General features: G+C 58.1%; 5 protein-coding genes across 5 annotated transcripts; 4 read left to right on the top strand and 1 right to left on the bottom strand.

Annotated features, from left to right (window-relative positions):
- Positions 1-1,613: 1,613 nt before the first annotated feature.
- SPRG_15406 (trehalase) lies at positions 1,614-3,258 on the top strand (the record flags this gene model as incomplete). The annotated part of the gene is made up of 3 exons (XM_012355227.1): positions 1,614-1,912; positions 1,942-3,142; positions 3,166-3,258. The coding sequence occupies 3 exons, from the start codon at positions 1,614-1,616 to the stop codon at positions 3,256-3,258; spliced, it is 1,593 nt and encodes a 530-aa protein (XP_012210617.1).
- Positions 3,259-3,505: 247 nt separating this feature from the next.
- SPRG_15407 (hypothetical protein) lies at positions 3,506-4,937 on the bottom strand (the record flags this gene model as incomplete). The annotated part of the gene is made up of 1 exon (XM_012355228.1): positions 3,506-4,937. Exon 1 carries the CDS (start codon positions 4,853-4,855, stop codon positions 3,506-3,508), a length of 1,350 nt encoding a protein of 449 aa, XP_012210618.1. The 5' UTR covers positions 4,856-4,937.
- A 1,050-nt stretch (positions 4,938-5,987) lies between these two features.
- On the top strand, positions 5,988-7,652 carry SPRG_15408 (hypothetical protein). The gene has a single exon (XM_012355229.1). The coding sequence runs from the start codon at positions 6,002-6,004 to the stop codon at positions 7,613-7,615; it is 1,614 nt and encodes a 537-aa protein (XP_012210619.1). The 5' UTR covers positions 5,988-6,001; the 3' UTR covers positions 7,616-7,652.
- A 319-nt stretch (positions 7,653-7,971) lies between these two features.
- Positions 7,972-8,172, top strand: SPRG_15409 (hypothetical protein; the record flags this gene model as incomplete). The annotated part of the gene is made up of 2 exons (XM_012355230.1): positions 7,972-8,089; positions 8,141-8,172. 2 exons carry the CDS (start codon positions 7,972-7,974, stop codon positions 8,170-8,172), a joined length of 150 nt encoding a protein of 49 aa, XP_012210620.1.
- An 864-nt stretch (positions 8,173-9,036) lies between these two features.
- Positions 9,037-10,892, top strand: SPRG_15410 (hypothetical protein). The gene has a single exon (XM_012355231.1). It carries the CDS (start codon positions 9,053-9,055, stop codon positions 10,859-10,861), a length of 1,809 nt encoding a protein of 602 aa, XP_012210621.1. The 5' UTR covers positions 9,037-9,052; the 3' UTR covers positions 10,862-10,892.
- The last annotated feature ends 3,139 nt before the right edge of the window (positions 10,893-14,031 follow it).

Here is a 14,031-nt window from a genome sequence, read left to right on the forward strand (position 1 = left end):
GTAGAGGAGAGAAAATGCAAGAATGGGAGACAACTTGAAAAGTCTCCCACCGCGAGCACCTACTTGAGCACGACGTTGAAGTTGGGCGCTTTGCGTGCATGCGTCTGCGACGCTTCTACAAATGCGCCGCGAGGAGCCGGCACCGCTCGTTGCTGGATGCTTTGCAGCTGTTTTCTCCGCGGTCACGGCGCAGCGCCAATCAAATGCTGCGGCGGCCGTTTCGAATGACGTGGCACCTTGAGACGCCGGAACCACATGCTTGACGACCAGTGAGTCACACGGGATACCCGTGGCTGGATTTTCGGGCTGGCCGTCCTTTCACGGACTGCATGATAGCACAGGGCCCTTTCTCGGTGTATATAAAGGAACGACTTTTGATGGAGCAGTGAGTGAAGCTACCTGTTGCACAGTCAGTGTTCATCAGTGATCACGTGTAAGAATCTATTACGGACAAACTTTTACATGACCAAGCTTCATAGAGGCCTTGGCTGCGAACTCTCATTTGGATGATACCACAGTCGGAAGTGTTGCGAAACAGACTGTTGCGCATGTTGAAGGTGGCGACATCGAGGTTCGATGTTGAAGTACGCGCTGATTGTTGGCAAAGGCCATGGGCAAAGACAAGCCAAAGCGTAGTGCAATCACGTTTGGAACTATTAGATCATGGTTTCTTCGACCGCATATCGAGAGCAGTTGCATTCCCGCACGAAAGGCACTGTGAAATTACAATCGTTCAGAAAAGCCCACCGAATCCGTGTCGTCACATCGACGCGACACAATGAACCCTTGGGACAAATTCCGTTGGCTCTGTACAAGATAGCGCATCGCAAGTCTTTAGTGCGACGTTCATGTCGTCTTTATGCTCTGAATCATCCCACGCCTTGCAAACCTCCGGCTGGTTCTCACGAGCTATCGCGAATCCACATTGCTGATCCTCCGGCATACAAGAGGCTGCTGGTACTGTCGGGGTGTGCTCGTTGGTGCACGAAGTGTCATTTAAACATACTACGAAGTACATGTAAATTATATAGGACGCCCAACCAGCATGCGCATCCCAAGAATGCCTGAATTCTGTGGTGTGCTACGGAATAAACACATTGAAGACTATACATATCCTTGACACTGGTCGTTACACCTCGTTTAGTCTATCTCTCCATACATAGCCACTCGGTCGCACTCGAACATATCAAGCACGACCCTTGGTCCTTCATCCAATACCACCCAGTAGGTCGCTACACTGTACTGCGGTTCTAGCAAACAGACATCCACTAGTCGTGCATTCATACTACATTCCACAAATATTCAGCCCGAAAATCCAGCCACGGGTATCCCGTGTGACTCACTGGTCGTCAAGCATGTGGTTCCGGCGTCTCAAGGTGCCACGTCATTCGAAACGGCCGCCGCAGCATTTGATTGGCGCTGCGCCGTGACCGCGGAGAAAACAGCTGCAAAGCATCCAGCAACGAGCGGTGCCGGCTCCTCGCGGCGCATTTGTAGAAGCGTCGCAGACGCATGCACGCAAAGCGCCCAACTTCAACGTCGTGCTCAAGTAGGTGCTCGCGGTGGGAGACTTTTCAAGTTGTCTCCCATTCTTGCATTTTCTCTCCTCTACGATGCTCAGCTTATCGCACTTGTTGTCGGCGGCGGCCATGGTCGCCCTCGCGTCGGCGGCGGCCGAGCCCAAGGACATTTACTGCGCGGGCCCGGTCCTCGAGACGATCCAAGATGCGCGGCTCTACAACGACAGCAAGCACTTTGTGGACATGGTCATGAAGGCGTCGCCGCAGACAGTCCTCGACGCGTTCACTCAGCTGCCCGACCACTCGAACGCGACGCTCAAGGCATTTGTCGCCAAGTACTTTGACGAGCCGTCGACGGACCTCGTCGAGATCGCGCTGCCCGACTTTAAGGAGTCGCCGGCGCCGCTCGCGTCGATCCAAGACACCGAGATGAAGGCGTGGCGCTCGAGATCAACAAGCTCTGGAAGCTCCTCGGCCGCAAGCGCGTGCTGCCGGAAGGCTACTACGGGTCGCACCTCCCGACCAAGCACAACCTCGTCGTGCCCGGCGGCCGCTTCCGCGAGAGCTACTACTGGGACTCGTACTGGATCATCCACGGTCTTCTCAAGAGCGACATGGCCGAGACCGCCAAGGGCGTTGCGCAGAACCTCCTCGACTTTGTCGCTGACTATGGCTTTGTGCCCAACGGCGGCCGCATCTACTACCTCAACCGCAGCCAGCCGCCGCTCCTCTCGGACATGGTGCGCATCATCTGGGAGGCAACCAAGGACGACGCGTTCCTCAAGCAAGCGCTGCCGCTCCTCGAGAAGGAGTACGCGTTCTGGATGGCGACGGGCGCAGCGTCCCACCGCGTCGAGGTCACGGCCGCGGACGGCACCACCCACGTGCTCAACCGGTACTTCTCGGCCGGCACGGAGCCGCGTCCCGAGTCGTTCCGCGAAGACATGGAGACGGCCAAGCTCGTCCCCGAGGCGAGTCGCGCGGGTCTATATCAAAACATCATTGCGGCGGCCGAGAGCGGCTGGGACTTTTCCAGCCGCTGGTTCGAAGACGGCAAGACCATGAAGTCGCTCTACACGACGCAGGTGGTGCCGGTGGACCTCAACGCGATCATGCACAAGTTTGAGGTCAACCTCGGGGTCATGCACCGCCATTTTGGCAACGCCGAGAAGGCGTCGACGTTCGACGCCGCGGCGAAAGCGCGTCGGGCGGCCATTGACGCGATCCTCTGGAGCGACGCTAGCGGCGCGTGGAAGGACTTCATCCTGAGCACCAAGAAGCACTCGAGCATCGTGTCGATCTCCGACTACACGCCGCTGTGGGCGCAGGCGTACGACGGATCGGACGCCAAGCGCAACGCCAAGGTGCTCTCGAGCCTCCAAAGCTCGGGTCTCGTCCTCGTCGCAGGCATTCAGACGACGACGGCCCATACTGGCCAGCAGTGGGACGCCTACAACGCGTGGGCGCCCGAGATCGACTTTACCGTCGAAGGTCTCTTGCACATGAACTCGTCCGACGCGACCGCGTTTGCGTCCAAGATCGTGACCGACTGGGTCCAAACGGGCCACTCGGCGTTCCAGAAGACGGGCTACATGCTCGAAAAGTCAACGCGTCGGTCGTCGGTGGCCTCGGCTCGGGCGGCGAGTACGATCTCCAGTTTGGTTTTGGCTGGTCCAACGGCGTCATCCTCAAGTTTCTCACCGACTACCAAGATTTGTACCACCACGACCGCTGCTAAACGGTCGATATATAGTAATAATGGAATCTTTGTCGATGCTCGATCGTGCATGTTGTTTTGTGGAAATCGATGTGGTCGAAGCAACCAGAGTCTGGTTCTGGTAGCTAGCTCGCTTTGCGGGTATCTCTTCACCGGAACCCTAACCCTAATGTACGCATGGATGCTAAAAGCAGCGCACACCATTCTGTTCCAGCAAAGATTTTATATATTGACTAGCTCTATGCTTGGGTAAAGACTAGAGTCGTGACTAGGCGCCGAGCCAGTGGTGCTGGCCAAACTGCCAGCCGATGGTCGCGCCGGATGAAATACCGAGAAAGAGGCCGAGACACATGATGGCGCCCGCCGACTCGCGGTCTTTCTGGGCCACGAGGCGCGGCCCGAGACCAAACGTAATGGTGCTGAGCACGCCCGTCGAGAGGCCGAGGAGGAAGTTGACAAAGAGCTGCCAGAAAATGTTGAACTCGTGCGCGCTCGCCATGCAGTAGAGCGGGTTGAGGCCGCCGCCCGGGAGCCCGAGCAAGAGCAGCACGAAGAGGCCCCAGCGCGCAATCGACCAGAGAAAGCACGACGTGAGCGAAAAGTACTTGTACAGGAGCGGCGCGAGGATCCGGCCGGCAAAGTCGCCGTAGTTGTAGCTGAGCAGGACGCCGTTGATGTACCAGCCGCCCCACGTCGCGGGCCCCGCGAGCTGAAAGCCCGACGAGATGCCGATACCAGGAAACGCCGTGAGCGAGCACAGGAAAATGAGAAACTGGCACGCCACGGGCACGGCGATCGTCGTCGCGATGCGCCAGAGACGCGCCCACATGACCGGGAACGACTCGTGCGACGCCTGCCGGCGCGCCGTCTCGGCGTCGTTGAGCTCCATCAAGTACGCGACCGCGGGCAGTTGCAGCAGCTGGTAAAAGAGGTACACGGCCACAAAGCACACGACGATGAGGACGCTAAAGAAGATGTAGAACGAGACCTTTTGGATCTGCGTCGTGTCGGCCGGCGCCGGCTCCAAGCCGCCGACGCAGAGCTGGATGAGCGTGCTGAGCGTCACGTTGATAAAGCCAGACGTGCCGTTGCCGAGCTGGATCGCGTTGGTGAACGCTGCGTCCGGGAAGAGCGACGAGAGTGCGTACAAGGCCGCTTCGGCGAGCGAGTTGGTGAAGCCGACGAGCCCGAACGCAACCAAGACGACGATCGCACCCGTCTCGGGCGTCGCGTCGCACGCGTCTTGGAGGATGATGGCGAGCGCGCAGAGAACGTAGATGGCGTATCCGAGGCGGACGCGCGTCCACATGCCGAGCTTCTTGTCGAGGCCAAAGACGACCTGGAAGAGGTGGCCCACGAACATGGGCCACGTCGAGACGGGCGTCGTGAGGAATGCAAAGTTGAACGACGTCGACGCGAAGCGCGACTGGTAGTAGTTTTGCGCCGACAAGCACGTGTAGTACGCCCAGAGACACGACGCGTTGAGGAAGAGGAGCGACCACCAGAGGAAGCGGCCGTGGGTCGTGAGCGCCTCGACGACGTGCGTCGGGAGCTCGTCCTTTGTCGCCTCCGAGTCGTTGACGGCGACGAACTTGGCGTCCTTGGGGGGCGAGTCCATCTCGAAAGCGAGCAAATGCGGAAATGAGCTCTGCCAACTGATGGAGACTGACCGCAAGAGATGCGTGGTCTTGCGACCTCGGTTCAGCGTTCAAGTAGCCAAGGACGACGATCGGACGAAGCACGTTGTCAGCATCTTCCAAGCCATGTTTTTGACGCACTCTCGTTGCAAGGGCGCTGGTCAAGGTGGCACTATCTTTAGAGCTGTATCGGCTAGACACCGCATCCTAACTCGCCATTCTGTGCGCCAACTGCCCGTGTACAGATCAAGATCTCTGTTCCGGTACAATCCAATGCGCTGAACCAAGCCGCACGCGGTTGCTTGAAGCTTCGAGATGCGTTTTTGAAGCTGATGGCTCGACAATCTGCTGGTACACTGCGCGGGGTTGTAAGGTGCCACGTAACCAAGCCGATAGCAGTGACTAGCGTTCCGACTAGGATGATGGGAGCTGGAATTTTCTGTTTCGAACGCTCTCTGCGCTGCATTTCACACGGACGGCGCCCTGGCGACAGCAGTGCGAGGCGTTGGATTGGGTCCAGCCAAATAGGGGCAGTCCTTGGAGACAGATATTTCTCACCTCTGTTGGCGTCGTAGCGCCCGGTCGCCCGATAGCGTTTGATTGTATATAATTGTTGAAGCTTTCTATTTCATTGCACAAGACTCCACACTTGGACGAGTTTGCACATGACGTGGCAGCCCTCGAGCACAGCTTCCATTAAAATTCCTTTTCGGCCAATCAAAGCGCAGCACTTGATATCAAGTCGCTGCTTCGCCCTTGCTTCATCGTTGCTTCGATCCTGCCGCTACTGGCACTTATTACGTGTGTCTTGTATGGACCCAGCCTCAAGAGTATATATACCCATTCTTGTTTCATCCGTCAAAGCAACACGCCTGGAGTAACGCTCCGGAGACACGACACGGTGTCCCGTTCTGCCATCCGCGCATCAACCTAAGATAGCTTTCGAAAGACTGCTCAAGACTATACGATAGAACGCACTGCGCTAATGAAGGTCATCGCTCCCCGCCACTCGATCGCAGTGTCGTTGGGTCGGCGACCTTCACTCGGAGCGATCCAGACCAGCACTCAATCACCATCCCGTCTTCCTGACATGTACCGACGCACTTTGCAATTGGCTTTTACCAACCATGTCGGGCTTGAAGACGGCGTTTCGCCACTACCAGCAGTACGCAAAGGCGCCCGTGCCGGGCTGCAGCATCGCGCACGTCGACGACAACGTCTTCCACGTGAGCACGCGCCTCGTCGACGGCATCTTTCGCGGCGTCACGGTGCACTGGGAGCTCACGATCCCGCCGTCGTACCCGCACTCGCCGCCGTTTGGGCGCATCCTGCCCGACTATGGCTTTACGCACGAGTACCACTCGCACGTCTTTCCCGACGGCATCTGCGTCGACGTGCTCGCCAACCACGAGTACATGCACCAGAGCGCGTCTCGGTACGGCGGCTGGACGCCGAGCAGCAACCTGACGCTGCTCATGATCTACATGCAAGCGTTCTTGGCCGACCCCGACTACAGCAAGCCGTCGGCCGCGGCCATTGCGCGGCTTCGAACCATGGACGCGGCGTACAAGTGCGCCGTCTGCGGCCACGACCCAGCCATGAGCGAGATCCCAGACAACGAGTCTGAGGTTAAGGAGGAGACCACGACGCTGACGCCGCACCTCGAGCGCGTCCGCCGTGAGATGGTGTGTCCGATCCGGATGGAAAACCTCGTCGAGCACAACGTGCGTCTCGGGTACCCCCTGCGGGTCGACGCGGCGCCGCGCCGCACCACGATCACTCTCTACCCCGAGATCATGTCGCGCGAAGCGTTTGACGAGGCGCTCGACGCTGCGACGACGCGTCGCGTGCCCCTGCGCACGCCAACAGGTCAGAGCTACACGGACTGGCTGCCATTGTACTTGCACCCGTCGCACGTCGCGCGGCATGGCAAGGACGTCGTCTTTGCACCCGTCGGCGACATGACGTATCTGGACGTGCTGCTCCGCGCGATGAACTCGCAGATCGTGGCCGTCATGCAGGGCAACGAGCACGAGTCCGAGGCTGCAATTGTCGCGTACGCCAACGTGCTGCGCCTCGCCAAGGCGTACCTCGCTGCGACGCCGTCGGCGCAGGCGACGCTCAACAGCCAAGTGGGCGCCTTCGTGCGCACGCCATCGGAGCGGCGCAAGGCGGCGGTGCCGGACCTCGGCGAGTTCTTCATCAAGATCTGCCTCTCGAGCTCGCGCAACCACGACTTTGCCAATCGCGACACCAAAGCCGCGCTCTTTGAAGAGCACTTTGCGCGCCAAGTGCGCTGGATCCGGCAAGCTGACGCCGCGTGCGTCGACTTTAACGTCGCGTGTCCGAACCGCCTCGGACGGCTCTTTGCGGCGAGCGAGACCTCGAACCGCATGCTCACGTTCGCGATCGAGGTGTCGCGCACGTTTGGCGGCGCCGACTTTGAGGCGCAGATGGACGCGCACTACGGCCTCCCGCCCAGCGCGGTGCTCCGCGCGTTCCAAGACCGCATCAAGCGCATCAAGTCGAGTCTGACCAACTACAACATTCTGATGCAGGCGTGGGGCTACAGCGACCAGATCCAGTCGCCGGACGCGATGCTTGCCGTCTTGCGTGCGGCCGTCGACCAGTCGGCGCGCGCCGGGTACGATGTCTCGGGGCGTCGCAGCCATGCGAACGGTCCGCGAGGCGGGAGCCACAGCCAGCGTGGTCGACACAACAACCAAAACCGTCGGTATTAGTGTCTCTAGTGTGTATTTATGAACAAAGGTGATGTACTCTTGTTGAATTCGTCGGCGCCGACAGAAGAGGACGGTTGTCTCCTGGAAGAACCGCAGCATCGGCTCAATTCCTTTTAAGGCCGAGGCGTTGGCTCCAGAGCCATGTGTCGTTGTGATATCGCCTCAAGAGAGTACGCTGGTAGGAGGACCAAGGCAGAAGAGGGACCAGAATAGAAGAGGCTCCAGGAAGCTGGACGTGGCAGCGTGGTCCGGTCGAGGTGGACGCTGATTGGGTAATTGGACAGGCGTGAGAAAGCATTTCCCACACACGTGAGAAACAATTCCCACTCTGGCATTTCCACGACCGTAAATATACGATGGAGGACAAGACCAAGCCGTCGCTCCGGTCGGTCATCAACAACCTGCAGTCGTGCTTGGACGAGATGCTGCCGGACCAGCTGCGCAACGAGTCGGCGACCGTCTTCCAGCAGCACCGTGCGTAGCCCAGGCGATCCAGCGGTGCCTCATCCTACATGCCATGCGTAGTCGCGAGCCATCCCTTTGGCATGGACCCATGATGGTGAAATGATATGCTGCAGGCGATGGGCAGGTGCGCACAGATTTGGTGCAAAGTACTGTCGGGTGCGCCCATGGACGACCGTTTTTCTCCACCTGCCACGTCATCGTGGGCCATCGATGGCCATCGAGGTCGAAGCAAAACCAATCCCGTGCCGTCATCTGATCCCAGCAGTCGTCATGGTGCAACGCTTGGCGCAGCCATTCAAACTGCCATCGCCATCACGAGCGCGGCATGTCACTCACGAGTCCCATAGACACGAAGCAGGGTGTCCCAGCCGGCGGATGCTCCACCACCGCCATCGCGTGCGTCGCTCAGCTACCTGTAGAAGTGTACGAGTGATGGACCTTGCTGGTATCGACGCATCCCCATGTACTACATCGGATTACGGAAGCATTCGCGGGCTGCCATCGACTTCAACATTGAGTGGTCCTGCAGCCAGTGCTTGATTTCTCGCGTGAGAAATCCAGCCGCGCGTTCTTGTGGTGCCAAGAGCGTCTGAGTATCGTTCTTCAGAGGTCCTCTTACAATTAATACCTGGTCGGCGCCGAGCGCAGTGCAGCAGCCACTTGCGCTCGCCGCCCAAGGCGCATTCCTCGCCCATAGGTCTTGTCTACCAGCCTTGCTGCTTGCACACCCTCACGCGCGTCGTGTCGCGGCTGCATAGAGGCGACGTCGGCCATGGCCGTCGCACGCCGATTTCCGGATAACGTTGGTTGTGAATCTTGCAATAGAATCCAATGGATTTATTTGCACTTGGTGTTTGTATGGCGTGATGTTGAAGGGACAAAATATTGCATCGGCCGCCCACTGCGCAGCGTATCCGGACCAGGGAGATCTTTAGAGCTCTGGCAGCCTCATTCTTGAAATTGCCCTTCGCCATGCAAGCCGCCCAGAGCTCCCGCCGCTTCTTCAGCGCCCACGCGCGCAAGTTCTTTGTCGGCGGCAACTGGAAGTGCAACGGGTCGCTCAGCCAGACGCAGGCGCTCGTCGACACCCTCAACACGGCCACGATCCCCAAGAACGTCGAGGTCGTCGTCGCGCCCGCCTCGATCCACGCGCTCACGGTCAAGTCCAAGCTCCGCGCTGACATTGGCGTCTCGGGCCAGGACACGTGGAGCCAGGGCAACGGCGCTTTCACGGGCGAGGTCTCGCCCGAGATGCTCAAGGATGCTGGCATCAACTACGCCATCATTGGCCACTCGGAGCGCCGCCAGAAGGGCGAGTCCAACGACGAGGTCGCCAAGAAGGCCGGCTACGCGCTCAGCAAGGGCGTCTCGGTCATCGCCTGCATTGGCGAGACCAAGGCCGAGCGTGAGGGCCAGCAGACGATGCAGGTCGTGACGGCGCAGCTCGCCGCGTACGCCAAGCACATCTCGGACTGGTCGAACGTCGTCATCGCGTACGAGCCGGTCTGGGCCATCGGCACAGGCTTGACTGCCAGCCCCGAGCAGGCGCAGGACGTCCACGCCGGCATCCGCGCGTGGCTCAAGGACCACGTCTCGGCCGCCGCCGCCGACGCGACGCGCGTCATTTACGGCGGGTCGGTCACGGCCTCGAACGCGTCCGAGCTCTCGAAGAAGGCCGACATTGACGGCTTCCTCGTCGGCGGCGCGTCGCTCAAGCCCGACTTCCTCAACATCATCAACTGCCAGAACGACGCGGCCAAGAGCGTCGGCGGCCCCGTCAACGTGGCCATCAACGGCTTTGGCCGCATTGGCCGCCTCGTGCTCCGCGCCGCGGAGAAGAACCCGCTCCTCAACGTTGTCGCGGTCAACGACCCGTTCATCCCGACCGAGTACATGGAGTACATGCTCAAGCATGACACGGTCCACGGCCTCTTTGACGGCACGGTGCGCCACGAGGGCGACCACATCATTGTCAACGACCGCAAGATCCGCGTCTTTGGTGAGAAGGACCCCAAGGCCATTCAGTGGGGCGCCGCCGAAGCCGAGTACGTGGTCGAGTCGACGGGCGCGTTCACGACGCTCGAGAAGGCGTCGGCGCACTTGGTCAACGGCCCGCGCAAGGTCGTCATCTCGGCCCCGTCCGCCGACGCGCCGATGTTTGTCATGGGCGTCAACCACGAGCAGTACGACCGCAGCATGCACGTGGTCTCGAACGCGTCGTGCACAACCAACTGCCTCGCGCCGCTCGCCAAGGTCGTCAACGACAAGTTTGGCATCGTGGAGGGCCTCATGACGACGGTCCACGCCGTGACGGCCACGCAGCTCACGGTCGACGGCCCGTCCAAGAAGGACTGGCGCGGCGGCCGCGCGGCGTGCTTCAACATCATCCCGAGCTCGACGGGCGCCGCCAAGGCTGTCGGCAAGGTCATCCCCGAGCTCAACGGCAAGTTGACGGGCATGTCGTTCCGCGTGCCGACGGCCAACGTCTCGGTCGTCGACTTGACGGTCCGCCTCCGCAACAAGGCCTCGTACGAGGAGATCAAGGCGGCGATCAAGCACGCCAGCGAGCACGAGCTCCGGGGCATCCTTGGCTACACGGACTCGGCGGTCGTCTCGAGCGACTTTATCTCGGACCCGCGCTCGTCGATCTTTGACGCGGACGCCGGCATCGCGCTCACGGACGACTTTGTCAAGCTCGTGTCGTGGTACGACAACGAGTGGGGCTACTCGAACCGCGTCCTCGACCTCATCACGCACATGGTCCACACCGAGCGCCAGTAAGCGCATTGTAGTCTAGTAATGTAATAGCACCTCTCATATTCATTCTCTCTTGACGCGATGCCAGAAGATAAAGTCATGAGACGGAAGGTCATGCGTAAGATGAGATGGAAGACGGTTCCTCATGCATGTCGATGCGGTCCCATCGACTCGTTGGCAAGCCGTCCTGCTGCCGCTGCACCACGTCATGCGATGGTTTGAAACGTCTCGAATTTGAGTTTAAAACACAAACGACTGCGGTAAAAAACACCATATCCGGTCTGTACGGCGTCCGACGTCATCGTCGCAATTCACGCATCTTGCACGGTATGGTGGCTTCTTTACCAGCGCGCGCGCTTCTGCAAGCCAGTGACGAGTGGTCGCGAAGCTACGGGATGCGGCGACGACCGCAGCGACGCGCCTCGACTCGGACGCGCACCGCGTCGTCAAGTCCCAGCTGCGCAACATTTGTACTGCTCTTGGACGGTGTTGTCGACGGCGTCGGCTTGATGTCGTCCTAATAGAAGATCGCGTACTATTTGTTTGAGATTGCCGTCGTTGTCGCCTTACAGTCTCACTCAACACCAAGCGAGGTACATAGCGTACTTTTTCAGTCTTTATCGTGGCGCGATTCCATCCAAACCAACGCCAGGTCGACCACATTGCGTTTGAAAATGACCTCGCCAAGATTTGGCACATTTGTAGAGGGCGCTTTGGAGACCACGAAATGCGAGGTTGCGTCGACGAGCGAGGCGTACAGCGGTAGCGAGACTTGATCCAAGATGCATTCCAAACTAAGATCGTAGTGCCATCTGAGAGGCACGACGCGCACCAAACTAAGATTCTAGTGCCATCTTAGAGGCACCACTCCAGGACGCCGGCGCCGCTTGTCGACCACATCAAGTTTGAAATGGAATCGCCCAAACTTGGCACAATGATAAAATACACTTAAGAAAGCAGAGCAGACCACGCTACGTTGCCGCTGCAGTCGTACAGAACGCACAATGCTCCACCACAGATACAAAGCGCTCTTAAAACGTTAAAGAAATGACCGCAGTGCCTTCGACAAGAAAAATATCGCTCAACTAGACCATCCCATCACGGCGAGTGGGAAAGATCGACTCCATGACAGTTCGCGACTGAGTGTCCTCCTTCAACCCGACGCAGTGATGCGCGTCCAGTATTGCTTTCTCCGCGTCTACGTCACATCATGGTCAAGTTTGTCGTCACCTCGCTCGCGCTCATCGCTAGCACTTTTGCGGCCGCTGCTACCGTCGACACCCCGGCGATGGGCGTCGACGCCAAATTGGGCACCGAGACACAGCAGCACCTTCGCGAGGGCGGCCAGAAAGAGTGCTTTGGGTCGATCTGCGGTGGTGTTGGCTTTGGTTGGGGTCTTGGTGGCGGCTGCGGTCTCTTCTCGCCGTTCCGTTGCGGCGGCTGGTTCTAGACGCCACATTTTGTGTGAAGCTGCAATGGACGATATACCGATAACCGTCTATCAAATCAATGCTTCTCTTGGATCTACAGCTATCAATCTCACCGAGGTAGAATTCACGCATTCATGTTGCAATCTCCTCGGACACATCAAGGCCATGCCGTACATTTCAGATCTACTCAGCGGCTGTGTCATGGCCATTGAGCGTAGCGAGCTTGTCTCTTTCGGAGTCCGGACGCGGCAACCTGAGGAGCTGGCTGACCAAGGCCGCGGACTGATAGTCACGGGTCCGTAAAGAACGCTTTGCGGTGTGTAAAGGCATGCTTGATGGGTATAGAAGTTAGGGCATAAACAAAATTTATGCATTCGGCAAAAGAGAGCGTCGTTCGGCTACTTGATGGAGGCTGCGGTTGTGTCTGTCATCGCCTTTTTCTTACAAATGGCATGTGCCATGTAGACGTCCCTCGTGATGCCGCCAATAGTATAATTCGGCATAACTTCACCAGTTTCTAGCGCTGTAGACCGCGCATGATGGTGCAACTTGTTGCTACGTGCTACAAAAAGAATACTTTACAACTGTACCAACTTTAAGCCATTTTCTATTTTTGACCAAGTTTGGCCATACGAGACGGCCAATTCCTCGCAATCAGGAACATCTCGACAAGTTGCGTGCTGTTAGCCACATTATCCGGATATCTGGTGTGGGTGCCACGAAAAGACGATGTTGCGGCCGCCAAGCTCTTGTCCATAGTGAGTGGCGCGTCATCTCGAAGCATTCAAAGTATCACCAGGCCGCGCATTAGACACCATTGCGTTTGAAAATGAACTCGCCAAGATATGGCACATTTGTAGAGGGCGCTTTGGAGAACTCGAAATGCAAGGTCGCGTCGACGTGCGAGGCGTACAACGGTACCGAGACGCGATCCAAGATGCACGCCATTCTAGGATCGTAGCATCATCTGAGAGACGCGACGCACTACAAACTAGATCGTAGTACCATCTTATAGCCGCCACGCTAGGACGCCGACGCCACTTGTCGACAACATCACATTTGAAATGGAATCGCCCAAACTTAGCACAATGATAGAAGACACTCTGAAGTGCAGAGCAGACCACGCTACATTGCCGCTGTAGTCGTACAGCGCGCGCAATGCTCCACCACAGATACAAAGCGCTCTTAAAACGTAAAAAGGCAAATGACCACATCGGTACGCCGTAGTCTTCGTTCTTTTACACTTGTAGCGACGATCGATCGCCCTTTCACTGGATCGAGAATGTGATTCACGGCACTATTCGTACGAATACTACGTCCAGGAGCCATCATATCCTGCGGAGCAATTGGGACAAGAGGCTTTGAGCTCACAGTGCTCGGATTGCATGGACTTTTCTTCCGCACTCTCTCGCGGTGATTTCATGTCGTCTAATATCACTCGTGTAAAACGTGTGCCATGCTATAATGCGTCCTCGTATACCAGAGACGAGGTATTCACAAGTTTACCGGTACTCGATTACTATGACGTGGCACTCGGAGAAGGTCCCATTTCCTAGCAAACGTTCAGTCGCGTAAAAACAGTGTAAAAACGAGCACGACAAAGGCGAAACGCAGTGCTTTTACAAATAGAATCGGTAAAACCTGGAGCGCTGTTCATTCTGCCATTTGCGATCGAGGGCCTCGGTCACACGGCAGGGCGGTCGCTCCTGCCGACTGTGAACGGTGAAACTCGTGTGGCCGAGGACCCTTCTTTCGTCGTTCATA

The sequence above is a fragment of the Saprolegnia parasitica genome, assembly GCF_000151545.1.
Source record: "Saprolegnia parasitica CBS 223.65 unplaced genomic scaffold supercont2.219, whole genome shotgun sequence".
Classification (NCBI taxonomy): domain Eukaryota; phylum Oomycota; class Saprolegniomycetes; order Saprolegniales; family Saprolegniaceae; genus Saprolegnia; species Saprolegnia parasitica.